The 18,593-nt window shown below is 34.6% G+C and overlaps 2 protein-coding genes across 3 annotated transcripts in view; both read left to right on the top strand.

The window, feature by feature from the left end:
* The window catches only part of LOC127841291 (uncharacterized), a 462,698-nt gene extending 447,457 nt beyond the window's left edge, over positions 1 to 15,241 (top strand). The window contains exons 6-7 of one of the 2 annotated variants that reach the window (XM_052370012.1): positions 9,040 to 10,198; positions 13,434 to 15,241. In XM_052370012.1, coding sequence (XP_052225972.1) covers positions 9,040 to 10,198; positions 13,434 to 14,827 — 2,553 coding nt within the window. In that variant the 3' untranslated portion in view covers positions 14,828 to 15,241. The remainder of the gene's footprint in view (positions 1 to 9,039; positions 10,199 to 13,433) is intronic. The other variant, XM_052370013.1, reaches the window with a different exon arrangement.
* LOC127841302 (uncharacterized) lies at positions 6,289 to 7,970 on the top strand. Its single transcript, XM_052370029.1, has 2 exons — positions 6,289 to 6,835; positions 7,895 to 7,970. The coding sequence occupies exons 1-2, from the start codon at positions 6,358 to 6,360 to the stop codon at positions 7,939 to 7,941; spliced, it is 525 nt and encodes a 174-aa protein (XP_052225989.1). The 5' UTR covers positions 6,289 to 6,357; the 3' UTR covers positions 7,942 to 7,970.
* Positions 15,242 to 18,593: the final 3,352 nt, after the last annotated feature.

Genomic DNA, 18,593 nt, shown 5'->3' with positions numbered 1-18,593 from the left:
TCATCATCATCATCATCATCATCATCATCATCATCATCATCATCATCATCATTATTATCATCCTTCTCCTCCTCCTCCTCATCATCATCAGAATCATCATTTTCATCATCATCATCATCATCGACATCGTCGTCGTCGTATTTTTCGTCGTCGTCGTCGGCATCACTATCATCATCATTCTAAAGGTCTCCAGACATAAATATAATCAGTTCACTCAATCAATATATTGAAGATCACACAACTCAGTCAATAATTACACATGAGGCCACTAAATGAAGGCTCATCATGCGGTTATTACTGCATGTTTAAATAAGATAATTAACTGATGAGTATTTATGGCACAGAATGATCATGCGATCTCTTATGCTCAATACATTGTATGTCAAAGAAACATTTCAAATAGTTGTAGAACTAGATACTAGATACTTAAATTCAGACCATTTCATACATTTGTTAACGCATGTTAATATTATTAATCTTTATTGTAATTATATTTTTGTATTAAAAATAAATATTAATGATAATAATAATAGTATTATTATTATGAAAAATTAAAATAACAATAATAATAATAATAATATTATTATTAGTATAATTATTACTACTACCACTACTACTAACACTACTACTCCTACTCCTACTACTACTACTACTACTACTACTACTACTACTACTACTACTACTACTACTACTACTACTACTACTACTACTACTACTACTACTACTACTACTACTACTACTACTACTGCTACTCCTAAAACATCTTCAATTTATTTGTTTGGTTGTAGTAACACAAATGGCGAAATCGAGCAGAATAAATTGTTTACTTCATTTGTAAAACCGTGTCAAATGATTGAACGAAAATGATACGTATTTAACAATAACCAATCACATACAATGCGTTTAAACGTACAAATAAATGTAGTTTCAAAGACACTTAGCATACACTGTCTGTCTCGGACGTAATGGAAATGCCATAACCGTATACGAACAAAACCAAGTTTATTTTTGTTTCCGTATTTATAAAATAATAACTTTTTGCCATTAAATATAATCTCTAACATGTAATTTTTGAAATTACTTCAACAATCTTAGTATGGAACCGCTTCAATTCGTATAACATAAAACAATAAAAGAGTTGTATTAAACATCGTCAACAATAATGCCACTTAAGATTTTCAAACCGCAGCATATGTATGACTATTGTGTAAAACGATAGATCAAATTTCGCGTATTTGTACGTGTTCAAAAGAATCAACAAGGCATGACCAAAACGACTCTACGGGTATGAATACGCTAGGAGAATACCCAGATGCATTTCAGTTGTACTGACATACATTTTTGTGCTTTTGAGCTCAATTGATATTGTAATTGTGTCTCGGATAATTGGAAAGGAAGGTTACATTTAAAATATCCATATTCAATTGATACTATTAAATTAACATAAGTATATTGGAAATAAAGTTGTTGTATTACGGTATGCATATGCAAGTTTATGGTTTATTCATGTGTAATTAGCGATATGTATCAAAAAGTATTAACGAAATGTTCAAATCAATACCGATGTTGGAGCAACCTATAACGAACTTAAGCTGTATTTTTCTTTTTTTTATTAATATTAACGGTTCATTTTATGGTCTTCTTGAAATCATACCCTGGAATCGACGACGAGTAGGTCACGCGAGTTGTGTATCGTGCTATTTTTAAACATTTGATCAAGCATTTGTAAACAAATTACAAGATATGTATAGTTCCAGAAATTTCATTGAAATCGCTGCATAATTTATGAAGTAATGGCTGTTCAAAGCGATGCACCCTATTGTCGGTTAATTTTGAGTTGAATAATTTGATAGATATATATTTTTATTACGCATGTTTTCCAGAGAAGTTGATTGTTTGCTAGAATTTGATTACTTTTAATTCAACATGATATGTGTTACTAATTAATATAATAGCCACACCTGTGTTTAAAATACTATGGGGTGAATACATAAAAGCCTCACGAGTTGATTTTGGTATATTTTCCCATTGTTGTTATGTGTCGCAAAAAAGTGATTATGAGTCGAAATGTGTTTGTATTTATGTCAGATGTTCAAAAATTTAAATTTTTAAATCTGAATTTAAACACGCGCGGGTCACATGTAAAACCACGCGACCATTGAATCATTGTTTACTACGCCATTTGCATGAATGATGAATAACCATGTCATTACCCGTTTACAATCGGACAAGCAAACAAACAGGACATAGAAGCGTAATGTTTTTTTTTTGCAGCGTGTTTTTTGTTGTTAATATCTATGCATATTACTCGACACATTTCAATAAACATATATCACGCTTGATTAAAACTATTTTTGTTTTCAACCCACAAATCTGCCTTATTGAAGTCGCTCTAATCTGAGAAATCGTATTTACGCAATCGGCTTGCATTTGGACTTTTTACAAACATGGTATTCAATACACAATGATACTCATCATTGTTTATTCATTAAGACAAAAACATGTTTTATTTTTTTGCTAGGGCTATCCGTATACATAATTCGTTTGAAAATTGCTTGTGTTATTTAGTAGTTCTTCTTTGTTATGAAATTGGCGCTCACGTGACCATAAGCGTGCATACGTCATAGGTTAATAATAGTCTTGAGGATTCCGTTATGTACATGATTAGGTTTCGTATTTTTGATGCTTCGGGCATTTTTGTCAATTTTATTTGATAAAATCAGCATGGAAGAGTTACGCTTTAGAATGTATCTGACGAATACTGATAAATTTTGGTCAGTCGAGGTAACCGAATTGTTGTTAGAAATATCAACTCCGGCGGCTTTAAAAACGATAACAGGGTCTTTTGAATGGATTAATGTAGACTCTTTGGACATAATTTTATTGGGTCAAATAGATGCAAAAATTGTTATTTGCTCCATTAAAAAAATCGATCTTCTTTCTCAACATAATATAATTTTGGTCTATTGAAACCTATGTATGTTTTTTTTGTGGTGTTCAACCAGCTTAATGTAAATAAGTGTGCTCCTTTCATCTGTGCTTGTCATAGAACGTATGCTTAATGTGTAGCCTGCAAAACACTTATTTTAATAAGTGTGCTCCTTCAATCTGGACTTTCATAGAATGTTTTCTTATGGTGCAGTCTGCCATCGTTAGGTTAATTAATGTGCCCCTTCCATCTGAGCTCACAGAGGACGTATTCTAATTGTAGAGCATGCTTATCACCCAAATGTTCTATATAATTATTACTGTGTTTAATCATGTTTAAATTATGTTTAATAGGTAACACTGAACAATGGCTTGTGTCTGTGCCAAAAGTTGACTCTATGAAGACCATTTCGTTGATGTGCAGATTATGGCGAGTTTAGCTGATGTGTTTAAGGAGAAGGAACGATTGAACTGGCTTAAGGCATGGCTAGCAATAGACATTGCGAAGTCTGGCTTGGAGCACTTAGCTGACAACGAGGCTCAGACTTTTCACCAGCACATTTACAGCCAAGTAACATCTACTCTTAAGTCAAAATCAGCTACTTGCACCAGCTGTAACACAACAAATTTACTACGAAACCAAAAATGTCCAAACCAGATTTGTGATAAAATTTGCCAGGAAATTATCAAGGAACATCGGTACAAAAAATGTTCTTGGAACAATACATCTGCGCCATTATGGCAAACGCACTATTGGGAAATAGCGAAATGTTACATCCAAACAGATGGATATGCTGACAAGATATCGATTCAAGATACAGACTTCAACGGCGTCGTCAGTTTTATGCTGAACTGCACACGCTTTGATAACAAGTTTTCTTTTCCAATAACAAAGGGAAAGCCAACCCTAAACAAGCCTGCATGCCTCCTGTATAAGGTAAGAACTCCAGTGCCTTCTGACAAAGGTAGTGTATTTTCTACCAAATACTTAAAATATAGTGTTTCAGGAGTTATACGCATACATGAATGTACAATGATGTGAAATTGACATATATAACTCTACGTTAAAAGGATCTAACACTTCAAACACGAATTGCACTGAATTGACGGCTAAGAACAGTGTACATAACTTAGCTTTTATGAGCTTTCTTCAAAGGTTTCCTAAAAAATAAAAAAAACTGAATAAATTGCGGAGCTATATTTGACGCGCTATTTAATAGTAGAAGTTTAAAGGGGACGTGTTTGTTTTGCATTACACTCGCCCCATTGGTGCAAAAAAATGCACCATGTGACATTGAAATTAATAGGCACATGGTGCCTTTTTGCACTAATGGGGCGATATGATATGCAAACGCTTACAAACTAATTGATGTGCATGTTTTCTCAATAGGATAACTGCCACATTTGCAAAATATTTAACATATTAAGATAATGTGTTTCCATACTAGGCTCGTGAAGTCCATAAAGCTGTGCGGCACTCTTCACTAATGGAAGTTACTGATGTCGATCTTCAAGACTATTTCACAACATTGAACAACCTGCTGAAAGATTCAAGCCATCTCAGTCAAGATAACGTTGCCAAAAATGCTGTGGTGAAATTAGCGCAGGTAGTGTATTAGCGTTATTTCTTGTCATTTAACGCCTTTCCTTGATTTTGTAAACGAATAATAGAATAACATATTGTGTCATGTCTTTTCACCATTAGATACTCATATGAAACAGATAAAGCACCATCACTATAACGTTTTGAGCTTATAAGGGCACATACCGTTTATGGAGAGCTTTTGTGGTCACTTTTGTCTGGCATTGTAGTGCGCCGGCAGCATTAGCATTGTTAACATTAGTCGCCACATTGAGTGACCAATTTTTTGAAAATTTGACTGAATTGTTAGGGCGGGTTTGAAAAGCGAGCTTGTTGGGGCATTATACAGATTTTATATATCATCAAAAAAAATCCTACGATATGTATTCTCTTGATATCTCGGCGTTACAAGTAATTATACCCATCTGGACGACATGGCTGCTAATGGGTGGGACTGTTGTTTTACATTCTATTATAAACTATGCTCACTATGTCACAGAGTTAACAATCTGTTAGTAACACCGTTTACCGAATCTTAAAAAAAATGTTGCAAACACATTTAATCTGGTAATATCCCGGCCAAGTTTGATACATTTTATGGTAGATCAAAAGGTATGGTTGTCGATCGGACAATTTGCTATAATTGTACAATAAATCTTGTCGTGGTGTAATGCATATGATGTCCGCTTAACGACAGGGGGGTCATGAGTTCGATCCCCACTGTGAGCGCGCTCATTAGACAACCTAAGACACCAAGTACTGGTTACAGGCCCAGGAAACGGACTCGAGAGCGTTTCAATAAGCTTGAGGCTTTCGATGAAATCGACCTAAAAGAAATAGGATTGAACTAGCTAAATCTTGCAAAAAAGTCTTACTTTTTGCTAAATCAGCGTGGAACATGAAACCTTCCCCGGAAGGTTGTTCTTATGTCAGCCGAGTTTAAAATGGTCTCTAACAGTTGAAACATATAGCTGACAGGTGATGGGCGATTTTCAGTATATCACAAACGTGAAGTCACTTGAAATCTCTGTCACCGATTCCACTCAATTTAAATTGCAAACATTGTTCGGTCTTAAAACAGTGCAATTATTAATCTTTAAACAATGTTCTGATGGATTTGGCGATGTTACGCCTTTTATTATTACCGGTATTTTGGATGAAATAACTCAAGTAGAGATTATAATACATAAACACACCTGCGCGTATAATAGAATCCTTGTTTTATTGATTTTCTTAAATGAAAGTCCATCTAGAGGTTACACAAATGTTAACTGTATTGAAACTCAATTCATGATGAGAATACCACCTTGAAGTATATATACTAAAATAATTTAATGAAAATTAGTATTGTATCATTGGCTTCTATATCAAGTTAAGTTTTTAATTGGGAACTAAACCACACAATTATTTATGATTTGCTGTCGTAATCAATTAAATAATTTAATATGGAACTAAACCACACTTTATGAGTTATCATTGCCTTCAATATCAAGTAAAGAACATAATCATTGGCTGTCTGTACCAAGTAAAGTATCTAATGAGAAACTAAAGTGCACTGAAATACACATCCATTTTACTCATTTGTTTCTTCCTTTTACTATCAAGAAAACATGTCATTGATTTAAAATTTAGCTGTTTTTGTGATTAAATATAACTGTTTTTATTTGATGCAACAGTTGGAAAAAGACACATTACTATTGACTACAACAGAGATGATGTGTTTCCTGGATGCTGTTGGAACAACTTTGAAACAACACTTGAAATGTATTGCTAATGACGTTGTTGACGCATCGGTGAATGACCTTAGAGTAAACACAGAATTGTGCATTGATAACATTAAAGATTTTATGAGCAATTGTAAGCAAGAGCTCGCAAAACAGGCAGATATACATAAACAGGATATCGATGAACACGTCGACAGTCAAAAACAAGGCATAGATGATCACACCGGAAGAAACAAACAGGGCATAGATGAACATGTCAAAGGACACAAACAGGGTATGGATAAACACGCCGATATACACAAACAGGGCATGGATAAACACGCCGATAGACACAAACAGGACATGTATGAACACGCCGATAGACACAAACAGGGCATGGATGAACACGCTGATAAACACAAACAGGACATCGATGAACACGCTGGTAGACACAAACAGAACATGGATGAACACGCTGATAGACACAAACAGGGCATAGATGAACACGCCAGTAGACACAAACAGTGCTTAGATGAACAAGCAGAAAAATGCATTAAGGACATCCAAGAACAGTTTGGAAATACAAATTTCACTGAAACAACGTACAAACAGTCCTGTAAAGGTATAACAAACGTTTTATCATTTCATTATACATTTTCGAAACAGCAAACATTTAGCTTTATTCAACATTTGGTTTCAAACAAATCGAATTCTCTTGATCAATTAAATATATTCATACACATGTTGATGTTAAAACCTAAAATTATGTTTTGCTATACATACAAAAAACACAAGTATACGCATAGATTTGATAAAAGTAAAATATAACCAGGGCTTTTTTCCTTCTTTTGTCTCTAATAGAATATATTTAAAATGATGCAATATTCCCACATGTCAAGCTTAATTTTGGAAATACCTTTCCATATTTCAGTTTTGTATATAATTATTCCCCCAAAATTGAAGGCCATTCCTTTCCCCAAAATCAAAGAAACACACCCTGATAACAGTATAATCATTATTACACTGATGTGATTCCAATGATCATATGGCCTAAAACAACATATAAATCCACTTATGTATATTGGTATAACTTTCTGATTGCATTCTATGTCAGTGTAAGATAACACTAGCTTATTCATGAAGACGTGTTTCAATTACACGTATCAGTATACACACTTGGTAATAGTCTGCGATTACGATAATTAGTATTTGGCCATTATACATTAGTATAGACCATGTTTTAAACACATTCTACTCAGATTTTAGCATGTCCATTCATTGAATATTCCGAGCTGCATCTGGTAAAAATGTGTTTGTGGTCCTGGTCAACTTTGGATGATTGGGATACAGATAATAAATTGCTGTGCACAGGCTCTGCAAGGAGTAAAATATGTAGTCAACCCAGATCATGATAATATTCAAGATAACTTAGTAATTCTATGTTCGCTTTTATGGTAGAGGATATGAGTTTGGGGCTAAAGAAAATAATTTGACATTAATATTCAAAATGTATACGGATCACTACGACTTCGATATAAAAAGGGCCGTTTTTAAACTCGGTTATTCACCAAATAGTCAAAGGTACATGTATACTACTCATCCTTATGTTTGCGTCCGCGTCCTCATGATGTTCTGGTAACAGTTAACGTGAAACTTTTCCATAGCATTGTTTCTACTACAGGTATTATATGGCTCTTCACACATGTGATTGCAATCATGGAATTATAAAATTAGGTATATTTGTACGCAGATGAGTTAAGTATTGAATTATTCTAAATATAATTCAGAAGAGTCTTTTGTTTTAATGTATGCCAAAGATATTATTCAAAATGTTCTACTGATCACTGTTTATAGTATGTGTAATTTGAAGTTCAACCCTAGCTAGATTCAGCCAGCGTCACTCATCAATGATAAATCAATACATTAAAATAAAATCAAAAACAGGCATTCTAATATCAACACCTGCAAAATAACAATTTAAAATGAACGTTATATAAAATTGAAGATAATGTGAAAATAAAAAGTGATCCTGAGCCAATATTGAGTATTTTCCATTTCATGATTTCAGAAATGCTTGGAGCTTTGACGAAGTATTACAGGAAACGCTTCTGTCATATTAATATCTTCCCATTGGATGACTGGGCTGAGGAAAAGTTACTTGATATTTATATGCCGCCGAATATACAACTTATGGCTAAGGAAAGAGGGTATTTCAAGAAAACTGGTGAACAAATTTTGAAATACAAAAATATTTTCTTATCGGACACCGAACCGAACCAACAGATATTTATTCAAGGGGAAGCAGGTTATGGGAAATCTACTTTTCTTGCAAAATTGGTAATGGACTGGTGTACTATAACATCAGAACAATCAGCCGATACGACGCTGCCAATTGACGACAATATCACTAGATTCAGCTCTAATACACAGATGAGATACTCTAATGTCTTTGACGATTTAACGTCTCTGAAAGACTTTACATATGTCTTCCATGTAACATTAAGGGAATCAGTTGGTCAGTTTGAAATCGAAAAAATGATAAATACACAGATAGTTGACAGTATATACTCATCTGATGAAGATCGCGGAAAGGCATACATACTACTAAATGAGATCATGAAACGTGAACGTTGCTTGGTATTACTGGATGGTCTAGATGAATGGATCGGTACTGGAGATCATCACAACCTGCCAACACTGGCCGACGTACACAGTCTTTGCGTTTTGTTGATAACTACTCGACCTTGGAAGATGACAGAAGCAAAAATACTAGACTCGCAGATTTGCAAACTGCTGCAACTTGATGGTGTAAACAACGTGCTCGAGGTGAGCAGAACAATCCTGGGGCGTAGGAAAGATTTTAAGAGTAGACAAGATTTAGACAAAAAACAATCTGAATTTGAATCGTATGTACGGAAATTCGGCTTGTTAGAGCATTTGTACTCCCCAATGATGTGTTGTTTGATTGTACACTCGTGGGCCAAAGGAACTGCACTGAAAGGCTCTAGGTGTGAAAAATACAGCCTCTTGCTGGAATGTCTTTTCAAGAAGGCGAACAGTGAAACGAATGAATTTCAAGAGCCGCCTTTTCGATGCTTTACAGAGACCCAAAACATACAACCCAATATTGAACACTTGAATAGACTTGCCGAAGCGGCATTTTATTTGTTGTTTTCAGATACACAGGAAAAATCTCTGGTATTCACCATTACGGATCTAAAGAAATTCAATTTAGGTCAACTAGATCCAGAGAACTTTGCAATTAAGTCCGGAATTTTATCAGCGACACGCAAGGCACCTGCATTAAGATCATCTTCATCATTTACATTTATTCATAAGAGCATTCAGGAATTTCTGGCTGCTTATCATATTGCATGCAATACCAATCTGATTGATGACGTCATTTCCGGATTCCTCAACCGTCACAAGGGTGCATATCTGGGCATATCCCAGATGTTCATCTTCCTCTGCGGACTGAACATGTCGGCTGCAAATAAGCTTTCTGGCATGATGGATGAACACGATGTTGGTTGTTTTCACTTTGAGCGACCTATATTTCGCTCTGAGCTAGTGAACATCATTCTAGCAGGATACAGAGAAGCTGTTGCCAATCAGCAAAAGGATATTTTACTCAAACTCAGTGTGTACCATTTAGACTTTGATAACGACATACACGACCTGCACAGCATATGGACACATGACAGTATGTACTATTTTAACTTTTATAACGAATATTATGTTAAAAAAGTTTATAACGACAAACGAGACCTGCACAGCATATGGACTAACTTTTATAACGACATACGAGACCTGTACAGCATATGGACAAATAACAAGTCCGATGCTCTGTACATGATTATATATGTTCCTGACAGAAAGATTTCACAAACAGGAGGCGAGTCTGCGCCTCATATTGAGTTTGACCTGTCATCGTGCAACAAGCTGCAATCATTGATACTAGATGGAGAAGGCATTTTGCTTAGTGGTAATTATAAATATAATATTGTTTTTATCAAATAGTTTCTTAGTTGTGGCGTTGTGTTTGAGTTTACTCGCATGTTTATATTAATCATATTCCGATAAACATTTGCAGGATTTAACATTCCTGTGACGTTGATGACATTCATCAGTTTGGTGCTATCACAGCAGCAACACACTTACTGTTAAAATCTTGAATGGCTACGGTTCGTTAAAAAACATTTCCGCCAATTGGCAAGGCAATGTCCTTATATTAAAACCATATTACCACTTTAAATGTTATATTTGAAGTTCAATCCTCATGAAACTTGGTCATGACATTTGTTATTATGATATCCGGCCCGAGCCCGTAAATGGTTCCTGTGTTTTGGGGACGCCCGGGGGGAATGGTTTTCTGTTTTGCTATAGGCAAACAACACTCTAGAAGACACATGTAAGGTCCAATCATCGGTGTTCGAAATTAATTCTAGTCTGTTTAAAAACAAAGCCGACAGCGGTCGGGGCAGTTTTCCTTTTTTAGCTATATGGAAACCTAGTTAACTCTCTTCAAGTCACATTTTATGACTTTAACGAGATGTATTAGTGCAGCTTAAAATTTTTCTACATGCAGTCTTGTAACACCGATTGACGTTTCTTCTTTCTGAGGATGATTACTACCATTACAGAAGTACTGAATCAGATAGTTAAATAATATATATTGATGTAGTTTTATGAGATGATGATGATTCACAATGATGATGATGATGATGATGATGATGGTGGTGGTGGTGATGATTCTGATGATTCTGATGATGATTCTGATGATGATTCTGATTCTGATGATGATGATGATGATGATGATGATGATGATGATGATGATGGTGGTGATGATGATGATGATGATGATGATGATGATGATGATGATGATGATGATGATGATGATGATGATGATGATGATGATGATGATGATGATGATGATGATGATGATGATGATGATGATGATGATGATGGTGATGATAACGATGATGATGATCATGATCATGATGATGCTGCTGCTGATGATGATGATGGTTGCGAACATTTGTTTTTTATCTTGATAAGCTGTTTGTAAACCAAAGCGAAATCGAAAGTATGGTGCCCTAGATTGAACGATGATTTACGGTCACCCATTAAAGTATCTATATTTTTAACGAGAATGTATTTCTCATTAGTATTTTAAATGCCCTTGATAAATTCAATATTTGCATTTAAATTTGTATAACGATGAATTATGAGTACCTTCCCGAATCTTAATAAAGTATCACATCGCATCTCGAAAATCCGAAATAAACATTTGTTATTGCAACAAACATATACATTATTAATTATTAATGTCTGCAAGTATTGCTGCTTCCGTGTTCATTAGAAAAAATATTAATATTAAACTTTAAATAATACAATATAAACTGTATATAGAATAAATACCTCTCTTTACTTCTATGTTCTCAATCCGTGCCTGCACACGTGAAATGAAAAGTATCGTTATAAAGGGTTTACTATGGTATTTCCATAAGCGTATTCGGTAGTCATTACTTGTAAAAAAAGTATTGAATTGGTGTGTGTTATTTATACCAAGCAATTTAAGACCAAACATTCCATATCTTAAGATTTCAAAACAGGATTTTTCCCATTTTAAGGATTTTTCGCTAATTTTTGCGAATAGTATGGGACTGGTACTTTTCAAAATTGGGACAAAAATCGCTGTGATGTTGTGTTGTATTATGATGATAGCTTGAGAAACATGGCTTACAACCCAGCTGTTTAATGATATTGAATTAATCTTTTTAAATATTGCAATTACTTCAGATAAGTATATGTATTTTAAAAACAAACATTGTTTTAAACCAAGTAAAACATGAAGAACTGTTTAAGATTAATATTATTTGAACTTTCATCCAATACACATTTTGTATATAATTAACTCTAATTGGAATTTCTCAATTTTATCAATAATTTATTCACGTGTGGCTCACTGACCATTGTTTAAACAATCTTTTTTGCAGGATATGTAACCAGCTACCAGCTAACTAATTTATTCTCCATATATTAATATTAGGTTATTATATATACATGTGTAATTTGTTTCGAGAATTAATTTCAATTATCAAAAGTTTGACATAATAATGCGCATAGGAATAAACTATTTATGTTTATACTATTCTAGTAGTCATACATGTAGTGTGAGTTCAATCGTCATGAAATCTGGTCATAACATATTTCCTAATGAGTTCTTTATTTAGTTGCCAACTGGGTTATTTGAGGAGAAAAACTAGTTCACCAGGATAAATTTAAGAAAACTATTGTAAACACTCAAGAAGTCCACATTTTAAGATCTACATGAAGCTTTATAAGAATATTTGTTCGAATGATATCTTGCCTTCGAAAAACACTGTCCTAGAGGGCAGGTCGGTCGTTATTATACATCAACTGTCTATTAGTAATTTTTAGTGGTTTCACCCACGCGTCCCATGTGAGCACTTCAAGGCCCATGGCATTCTTATATTTTGTTTTAATACCGTACATATACAGTCTGATTCTATGATTAAAATACGGGAATAATATAATAATACCTTTTTGCAGGGAAATGGTTCGAAATCCGGACCCTGACAAGGTCAAAGTATTAATACCATGAATACTTATCAACACTAGCAGCGATTTACAATAACTAAAACATAATCTGCATGAGCAAACAATGTCCCTATCATCACTTTTTACCATACATCAGAAAACGATTCTATTTTTTTACCAAACACTGGTAAATAAAATAATGTGCTCATGTGTTCATTTTCGGAATCGGTGTTGCTTGACAATTATGAAATACGTGCAATAACTGATAAAACCTTTAAAATACTTTAGTTTTTATCCGATGATACCTAGGCATTACGTGTATAGGATAACTTGATTATACACTTATAATTGAAAGCATATCATGACAAGTAGGTTATGCACAATAAATATATATCTTACTAAAGTGCTAATATAAATTACAATAATATTTTAAACATTCGAATATAACATTGATATTTGTATTAAATATATGAAACCAAACTATACAAAGTTAATACGACATTGAAATATATTGGGTTTTGTTCTGAACATTCATTAATATAAATGTATTAATTCTTAACAAATTAAACAAATGTCAACAAATGTAACCACATTACATTGTTTTAGTATGTAAGTATTTTAAGTACCTTGTTCTGTGAATTCAGTTATTTTTTCAGAATTTGCAAGTACGTCAACGGCAGAATATCTGGTCGGGATTGTTCTAAAAAGTGCAGATCCATCCCAGTGTGCAGATCCTCCTCCATTACTACCTTCTATAAAATACATTGAAATGAGCAATGTCAAATGTTCCTATACCTGTCTACGTTGTCTGTTCTGCACGCTGCTGACTCTCGATCACGCGTTGACGTTTGACCTGCAATCGATCTACATTAAATGTGCTGAGGCAGCAAAAAGAGAAATAAGGGCAATTGTACATAAAGATGTAAACAATTCCTCCATCGTAAAAACCAAAAATGCCAATCCCTATCTGTTTAAGGCTCTGCATGGCCTGAATATCAAAAGTCTGAGTCTGAGTATTATGGGGGGAGGTTTGAACGTGGATCATGAAGAATCGCTGTCGCAGTCACTATCATCGCTCACACAGCTTGAAACGCTCAGTATAGAAGTGATGTATGGCAGTCCCGGATTGTGGAAGGCTCTGCATGGTCTGAATATCCAGAGTCTGAGTCTGAGTCTGCGTTGTTTGTGGGGAGGTTATTTTAACGTGGCTCATGAAGAATCGCTGTCGCAGTCACTACCATCGCTCACACAGCTGGAAACGCTTAGTATTCTAGATGAATGGAACAGTCCCGGATTGTGGAAGGCTCTGTATGGTCTGAATGTCAAGAGTCTGAGTCTGAGTATTATGCAGGGAGGTTTGAACAAGGATCATGAAGAATCGCTGTCGCAGTCACTATCATCGCTCACACAGCTGGAAACGCTTAGTATTCTACATGAATGGAACAGTCCCGGATTGTGGAAGGCTCTGCATGGTCTGAATATTAAGAGTCTGAGTCTGAGTATTATGCAGGGAAGTTTGAACGTGGATCATGAAGAATCGCTGTCGCAGTCACTATCATCGCTCACACAGCTGGAAACGCTTAGTATTGGAGTGGGGTATGACAGTCTCGGACTGTGGAAGGCTCTGCATGGTCTGAATATCAAGAGTCTGAGTCTGAGTGGTACGTGTGGAGGTTTGAACGTGGATCATGACGAGTCGCTGTCGAAGTCACTAGCATCACTCACACAACTGGAAACAGTTACACTGTATGTGAAGATATATAAACAGATAGAGCTACCTCAATCATTGAAGTATTTAAATATATATTGTGATGTTTTTCTTCCATCCAAAGTTCTTGAACTGGTGGACACACTGCCTACATGTACACAGAAAGTTGAAAGTAATTTGAAATTGTGTTGTTCTTTAAAGTTCTTAATTGTCGATAACATCCCACTTGAGGAATACACTGCCATCAAACAGGAACTGGAGATGCGGAAAAATGTTACTGTGGAGGGATTCCAAATATCAGGCGGGACACTTGAAACCAATTTTGTTATTCAATTCGAATAATTCAAGGTTTTGTCTTAATGGCTAGACTCGTGCTTAGTCGTTTGAGATATCACTCATGTTTATCAACTATGTATTTAGGAATTGTATATAGTGTATAGTTGAATCTTCATTAGGTTAGTTTGTTGTCGTTTTTTTACCGAAATAAGGCGTGATATTGATAAATCTGTTTCACTGCAACACAGCTTCACTATTGAAGCAAATCCACTTTTTATTTTCGATTTTGCCTCTGTTTTGAATAAATATGACGAGCGTATTGAGCGTATTGACAAGGTTTTGGGCAACAAGCTGCACAGATCTAATATCTGAAATCATAGTAATTATTTTTGAGAATTGGTATTGTTTAATAATACATTTAATCTTTTGACGTTTGTATTTGCTCAATGTTGCAAATTAAAATTTGAAAAAACACAACAACACGAGAGTTCTGATTTTGGAAACGATAATTGTAAATTGAAGCAGGTTTTCGCAGTGTGAGATAATACAAAATAAAAAAATAATGTGTGTGCCCTAGCAGAATCAAAACAGATGCCCGAACACTTTCCCTTTTGACAGGATTTTCTTTTGGAAGAAACTTCATTATTTTTTTAAAAAGGTACATAGTGTCATCCCTGATAAGCCTGTGTCGACTTAACTCTACAATACTAAAGGTACATTCATTCAGCCCCGTTTTCCCAGAACGAGGCTTATTTATGTATATACACATCACGAAATATAAAATAGGCTAATTCTTCTTCTGTTGAAAAAAGCGAAATTTCCAATGTAAATTAGTTTATTCGGTTAGCAAGTAAGCAGTACATGTTTTAACACTTTAAAAAGCAGGTTATCGAACTGTGAGATAATACAAAATAAAAAATGCATCTGTGTGCCCTAACAGAATGAAAACAGATGCCCCAAATCGATTGTAGTGTTTAGACAGACAAAATGAACTCCACTTGAACATAATGTAAAACTAAAGTATTGACAAAATGCATAGTGTAGTTTATTTAAGTACAAAGCACATGTTATAATTACGTATACCTTTACCGTATTTATATATTAACTCTAACAAAATTCACGCCAGTATCGCATTTCATCACCGTTCTATATTTTTATTTCAATATGTTCTTTTAAATGAATCATATTATTAATACTCTTTTTCATGCAAACATTACTCCAGAAACATGATCAGGACAGCAAATCGTGTTATCACTTAAAAGTCAATTAATCCACCGCATCAACAATACGAGACACTACACAGCACATGTGATATATCATTCATAAGTCAATTAATCCATCGCCTGAACAATACAAGACAGTACACAGCACATAAGAGTCGCGCTCTAGGAAAACGGGGCTTTTATTTATATAGTTATAAAGTATAATATAGTAAAAAATATTACAATAATTCACAATTCTTCTTTTCCGTGAGATATTTATCTAATACCAATCTTGTATTTTATATAAATTGATATTTTGTTACAATTTAAACCAATACAAAATTAATTGTGAGTTTTGTATAGTGCCTCTTGTGAGATTAGAACTCGCGCCTACAAAAATTGCCTACTTCAATAAGCAGATAACGGCACTACGATGAACATGCGTACTGCGGTCCATCATGTACATTTCAATCATAATGAATTTGCTACAGCTTCTAATTTTAACAGGCCTACGAAAAGAATTCTCAATTATAACTTTTCTTATGTAATTATAACCATAAATATTAATTTGTGTCCTTACAAACACGATACACAATTCTTACTAATCCGTTTAACAATTCATATTAACATAACATATTTTACCGTATTTATCGTCATAATGCGCATTTAAATTTGAGCGAGGCTGTTGTCGGAGAAAACCCGAGCTATTGTCATTGCCAGCTCGTCGTCCGGTGTCCGCCGTCTGCCGTCCGCCGTCCGCCGTAGGCGTTGTGTTAAAACCTTAACATTGGCCATAAGTTTTTAAACATTGAATATAGCAACTTGATATTTGGCATGCATGTGTATCTCATAGAGCTGCACATTTTTAGTGGTAAAATTTCAAGGTTTACATCATCCTGCAAGGTCTAGGGTCGAAAAAACAAAGTCAGGGGAAGTAATAACCTTTAAAGGAAGATTATTAATCAATATTTAACATAGCCACTTTTATATATTTGGCATGCATGTGTATCTCATAGAGCTGTACATTTTGAGTGGTGAATCTACCGTCACGGTAGTGGCTTTTAATTATTTGCTTCTAAAAATAGACATTTGTTAGAGACAATTATTTTCAAGGGAAGTAATTTTTATAATTATAAATTTCATAGTATATATTTCCTTACCAAGAATTGAAGTTCTTTTCACAGTTACTGTACAGATTTATAATGGTGATTATTTATAACTCAAATGATTGATTTGTCAAAGATTTTTTTAATGATGTAATTATATTTTCTTTGATGTTGATTACATACCTGCGGACTTATGTCCATAGATACATGATCAACTCTGGCTTTGATCTCTTTTAAACCACAGGCTTTGGTTGTCAGTAATATCTGACATGGTCATAATTGACTGTGAGACCCTCCCCTCCTCTCCCCCTTCTGGTTGGATTGGACAAAATTCAAGGGAAATTATAAGCTTTAAAGGGAGAAGATTTCTTTACCTGCCAAATGATAAATATAAATTTTATTTCAAAGCGGCGCAGTAGGGGACATTGCGTTTTTGACAAACACATCTCTTGTTGGGTCACTAAGTCAAAGGTCAAGGTCACTGTGAACCCTCTAAAAATATATAAATTCTTGTCCTGACAAGCTTTCGCAGCCGAGCGTGGCACCCGTTATGCGGTGCTCTTGTTTTAAAGGCTACAAACGAAGTGTTCGCCTGAATCTACGGTGTAATAAACACAGTCTTTGTTAGCTATGAGGTCAAGTAAGCTAGAAATAAGAACAGATTCGAGAGCTGACGAGGGGCATGAAAGGCAATCAATATTAGCAAAAAGGCAAGAACTGGATAAAGATCAATCTCCGCGCAGAGTTTACGTTCCATGCTCTCACAGAAAATCTCTTTCATTGCAAGAAAACCTTACCAGATTTGGTAGCATTTTATTTTATTGTTTTAAATATTATATTATGAAAAATAGTATCATTTTTTACTTTTTGAAAATAGTGTATAAGTTGAGGTTCTTAACGAAAAAAAAGAACTAACGTAAAAAAGCAAAAATAACAACAGTGCAATTATAGTACCATGTGGCAAGGCTATCATCACGTGGTGGGTTATGAAGGTAGGAATTTGATCAAGCTAAGCTGGTTCCCGTCAAGTCTTTGAGCAGAAGTTGGATAAATATATACTGTAAAATCATTTATATTTGTCGGCATGACATTTCGTGAGACTTTTTTAAATACTTTTTTTGTGGATTTTCAATTCGTGGAATTCTTATTTTTCAAAAATAGTTGTGTATTTGAGTTGTCCGATGTGTTTATGTAAAATTCTTAGATCGCCTAACCCATAAATCCTCGAACATTAATATCACACACATAATTATGACTTAACCGTAATGCAATACTGGATCCGTTTTTATAGATTGTCCATGCATTCTCTTCATCATTAAATCCGATAACTTTCGTACTTGAATTGCATTGCAACCAGTCCAAGATTACCCATACGGAATAGTAGGGAACTGCCCAAGAGCCCCGCAACTTTTAGGTGCCCCACGAGACCGTTACGAAAGGTTTTGTCCTTACTAACTAAGCCTTATCGAATGACTTGACAAAGAAAATTAATTTATCTCAATGATATGTTCAGATTTAAGGCTT

Source organism: Dreissena polymorpha, chromosome 8 (assembly GCF_020536995.1).
Source record: "Dreissena polymorpha isolate Duluth1 chromosome 8, UMN_Dpol_1.0, whole genome shotgun sequence".
Lineage (NCBI taxonomy): Eukaryota > Metazoa > Mollusca > Bivalvia > Myida > Dreissenidae > Dreissena > Dreissena polymorpha.
The sequence above is the reverse complement of the archived record's forward strand: the minus strand, read 5'-3'. Positions and strand labels throughout refer to the sequence as shown.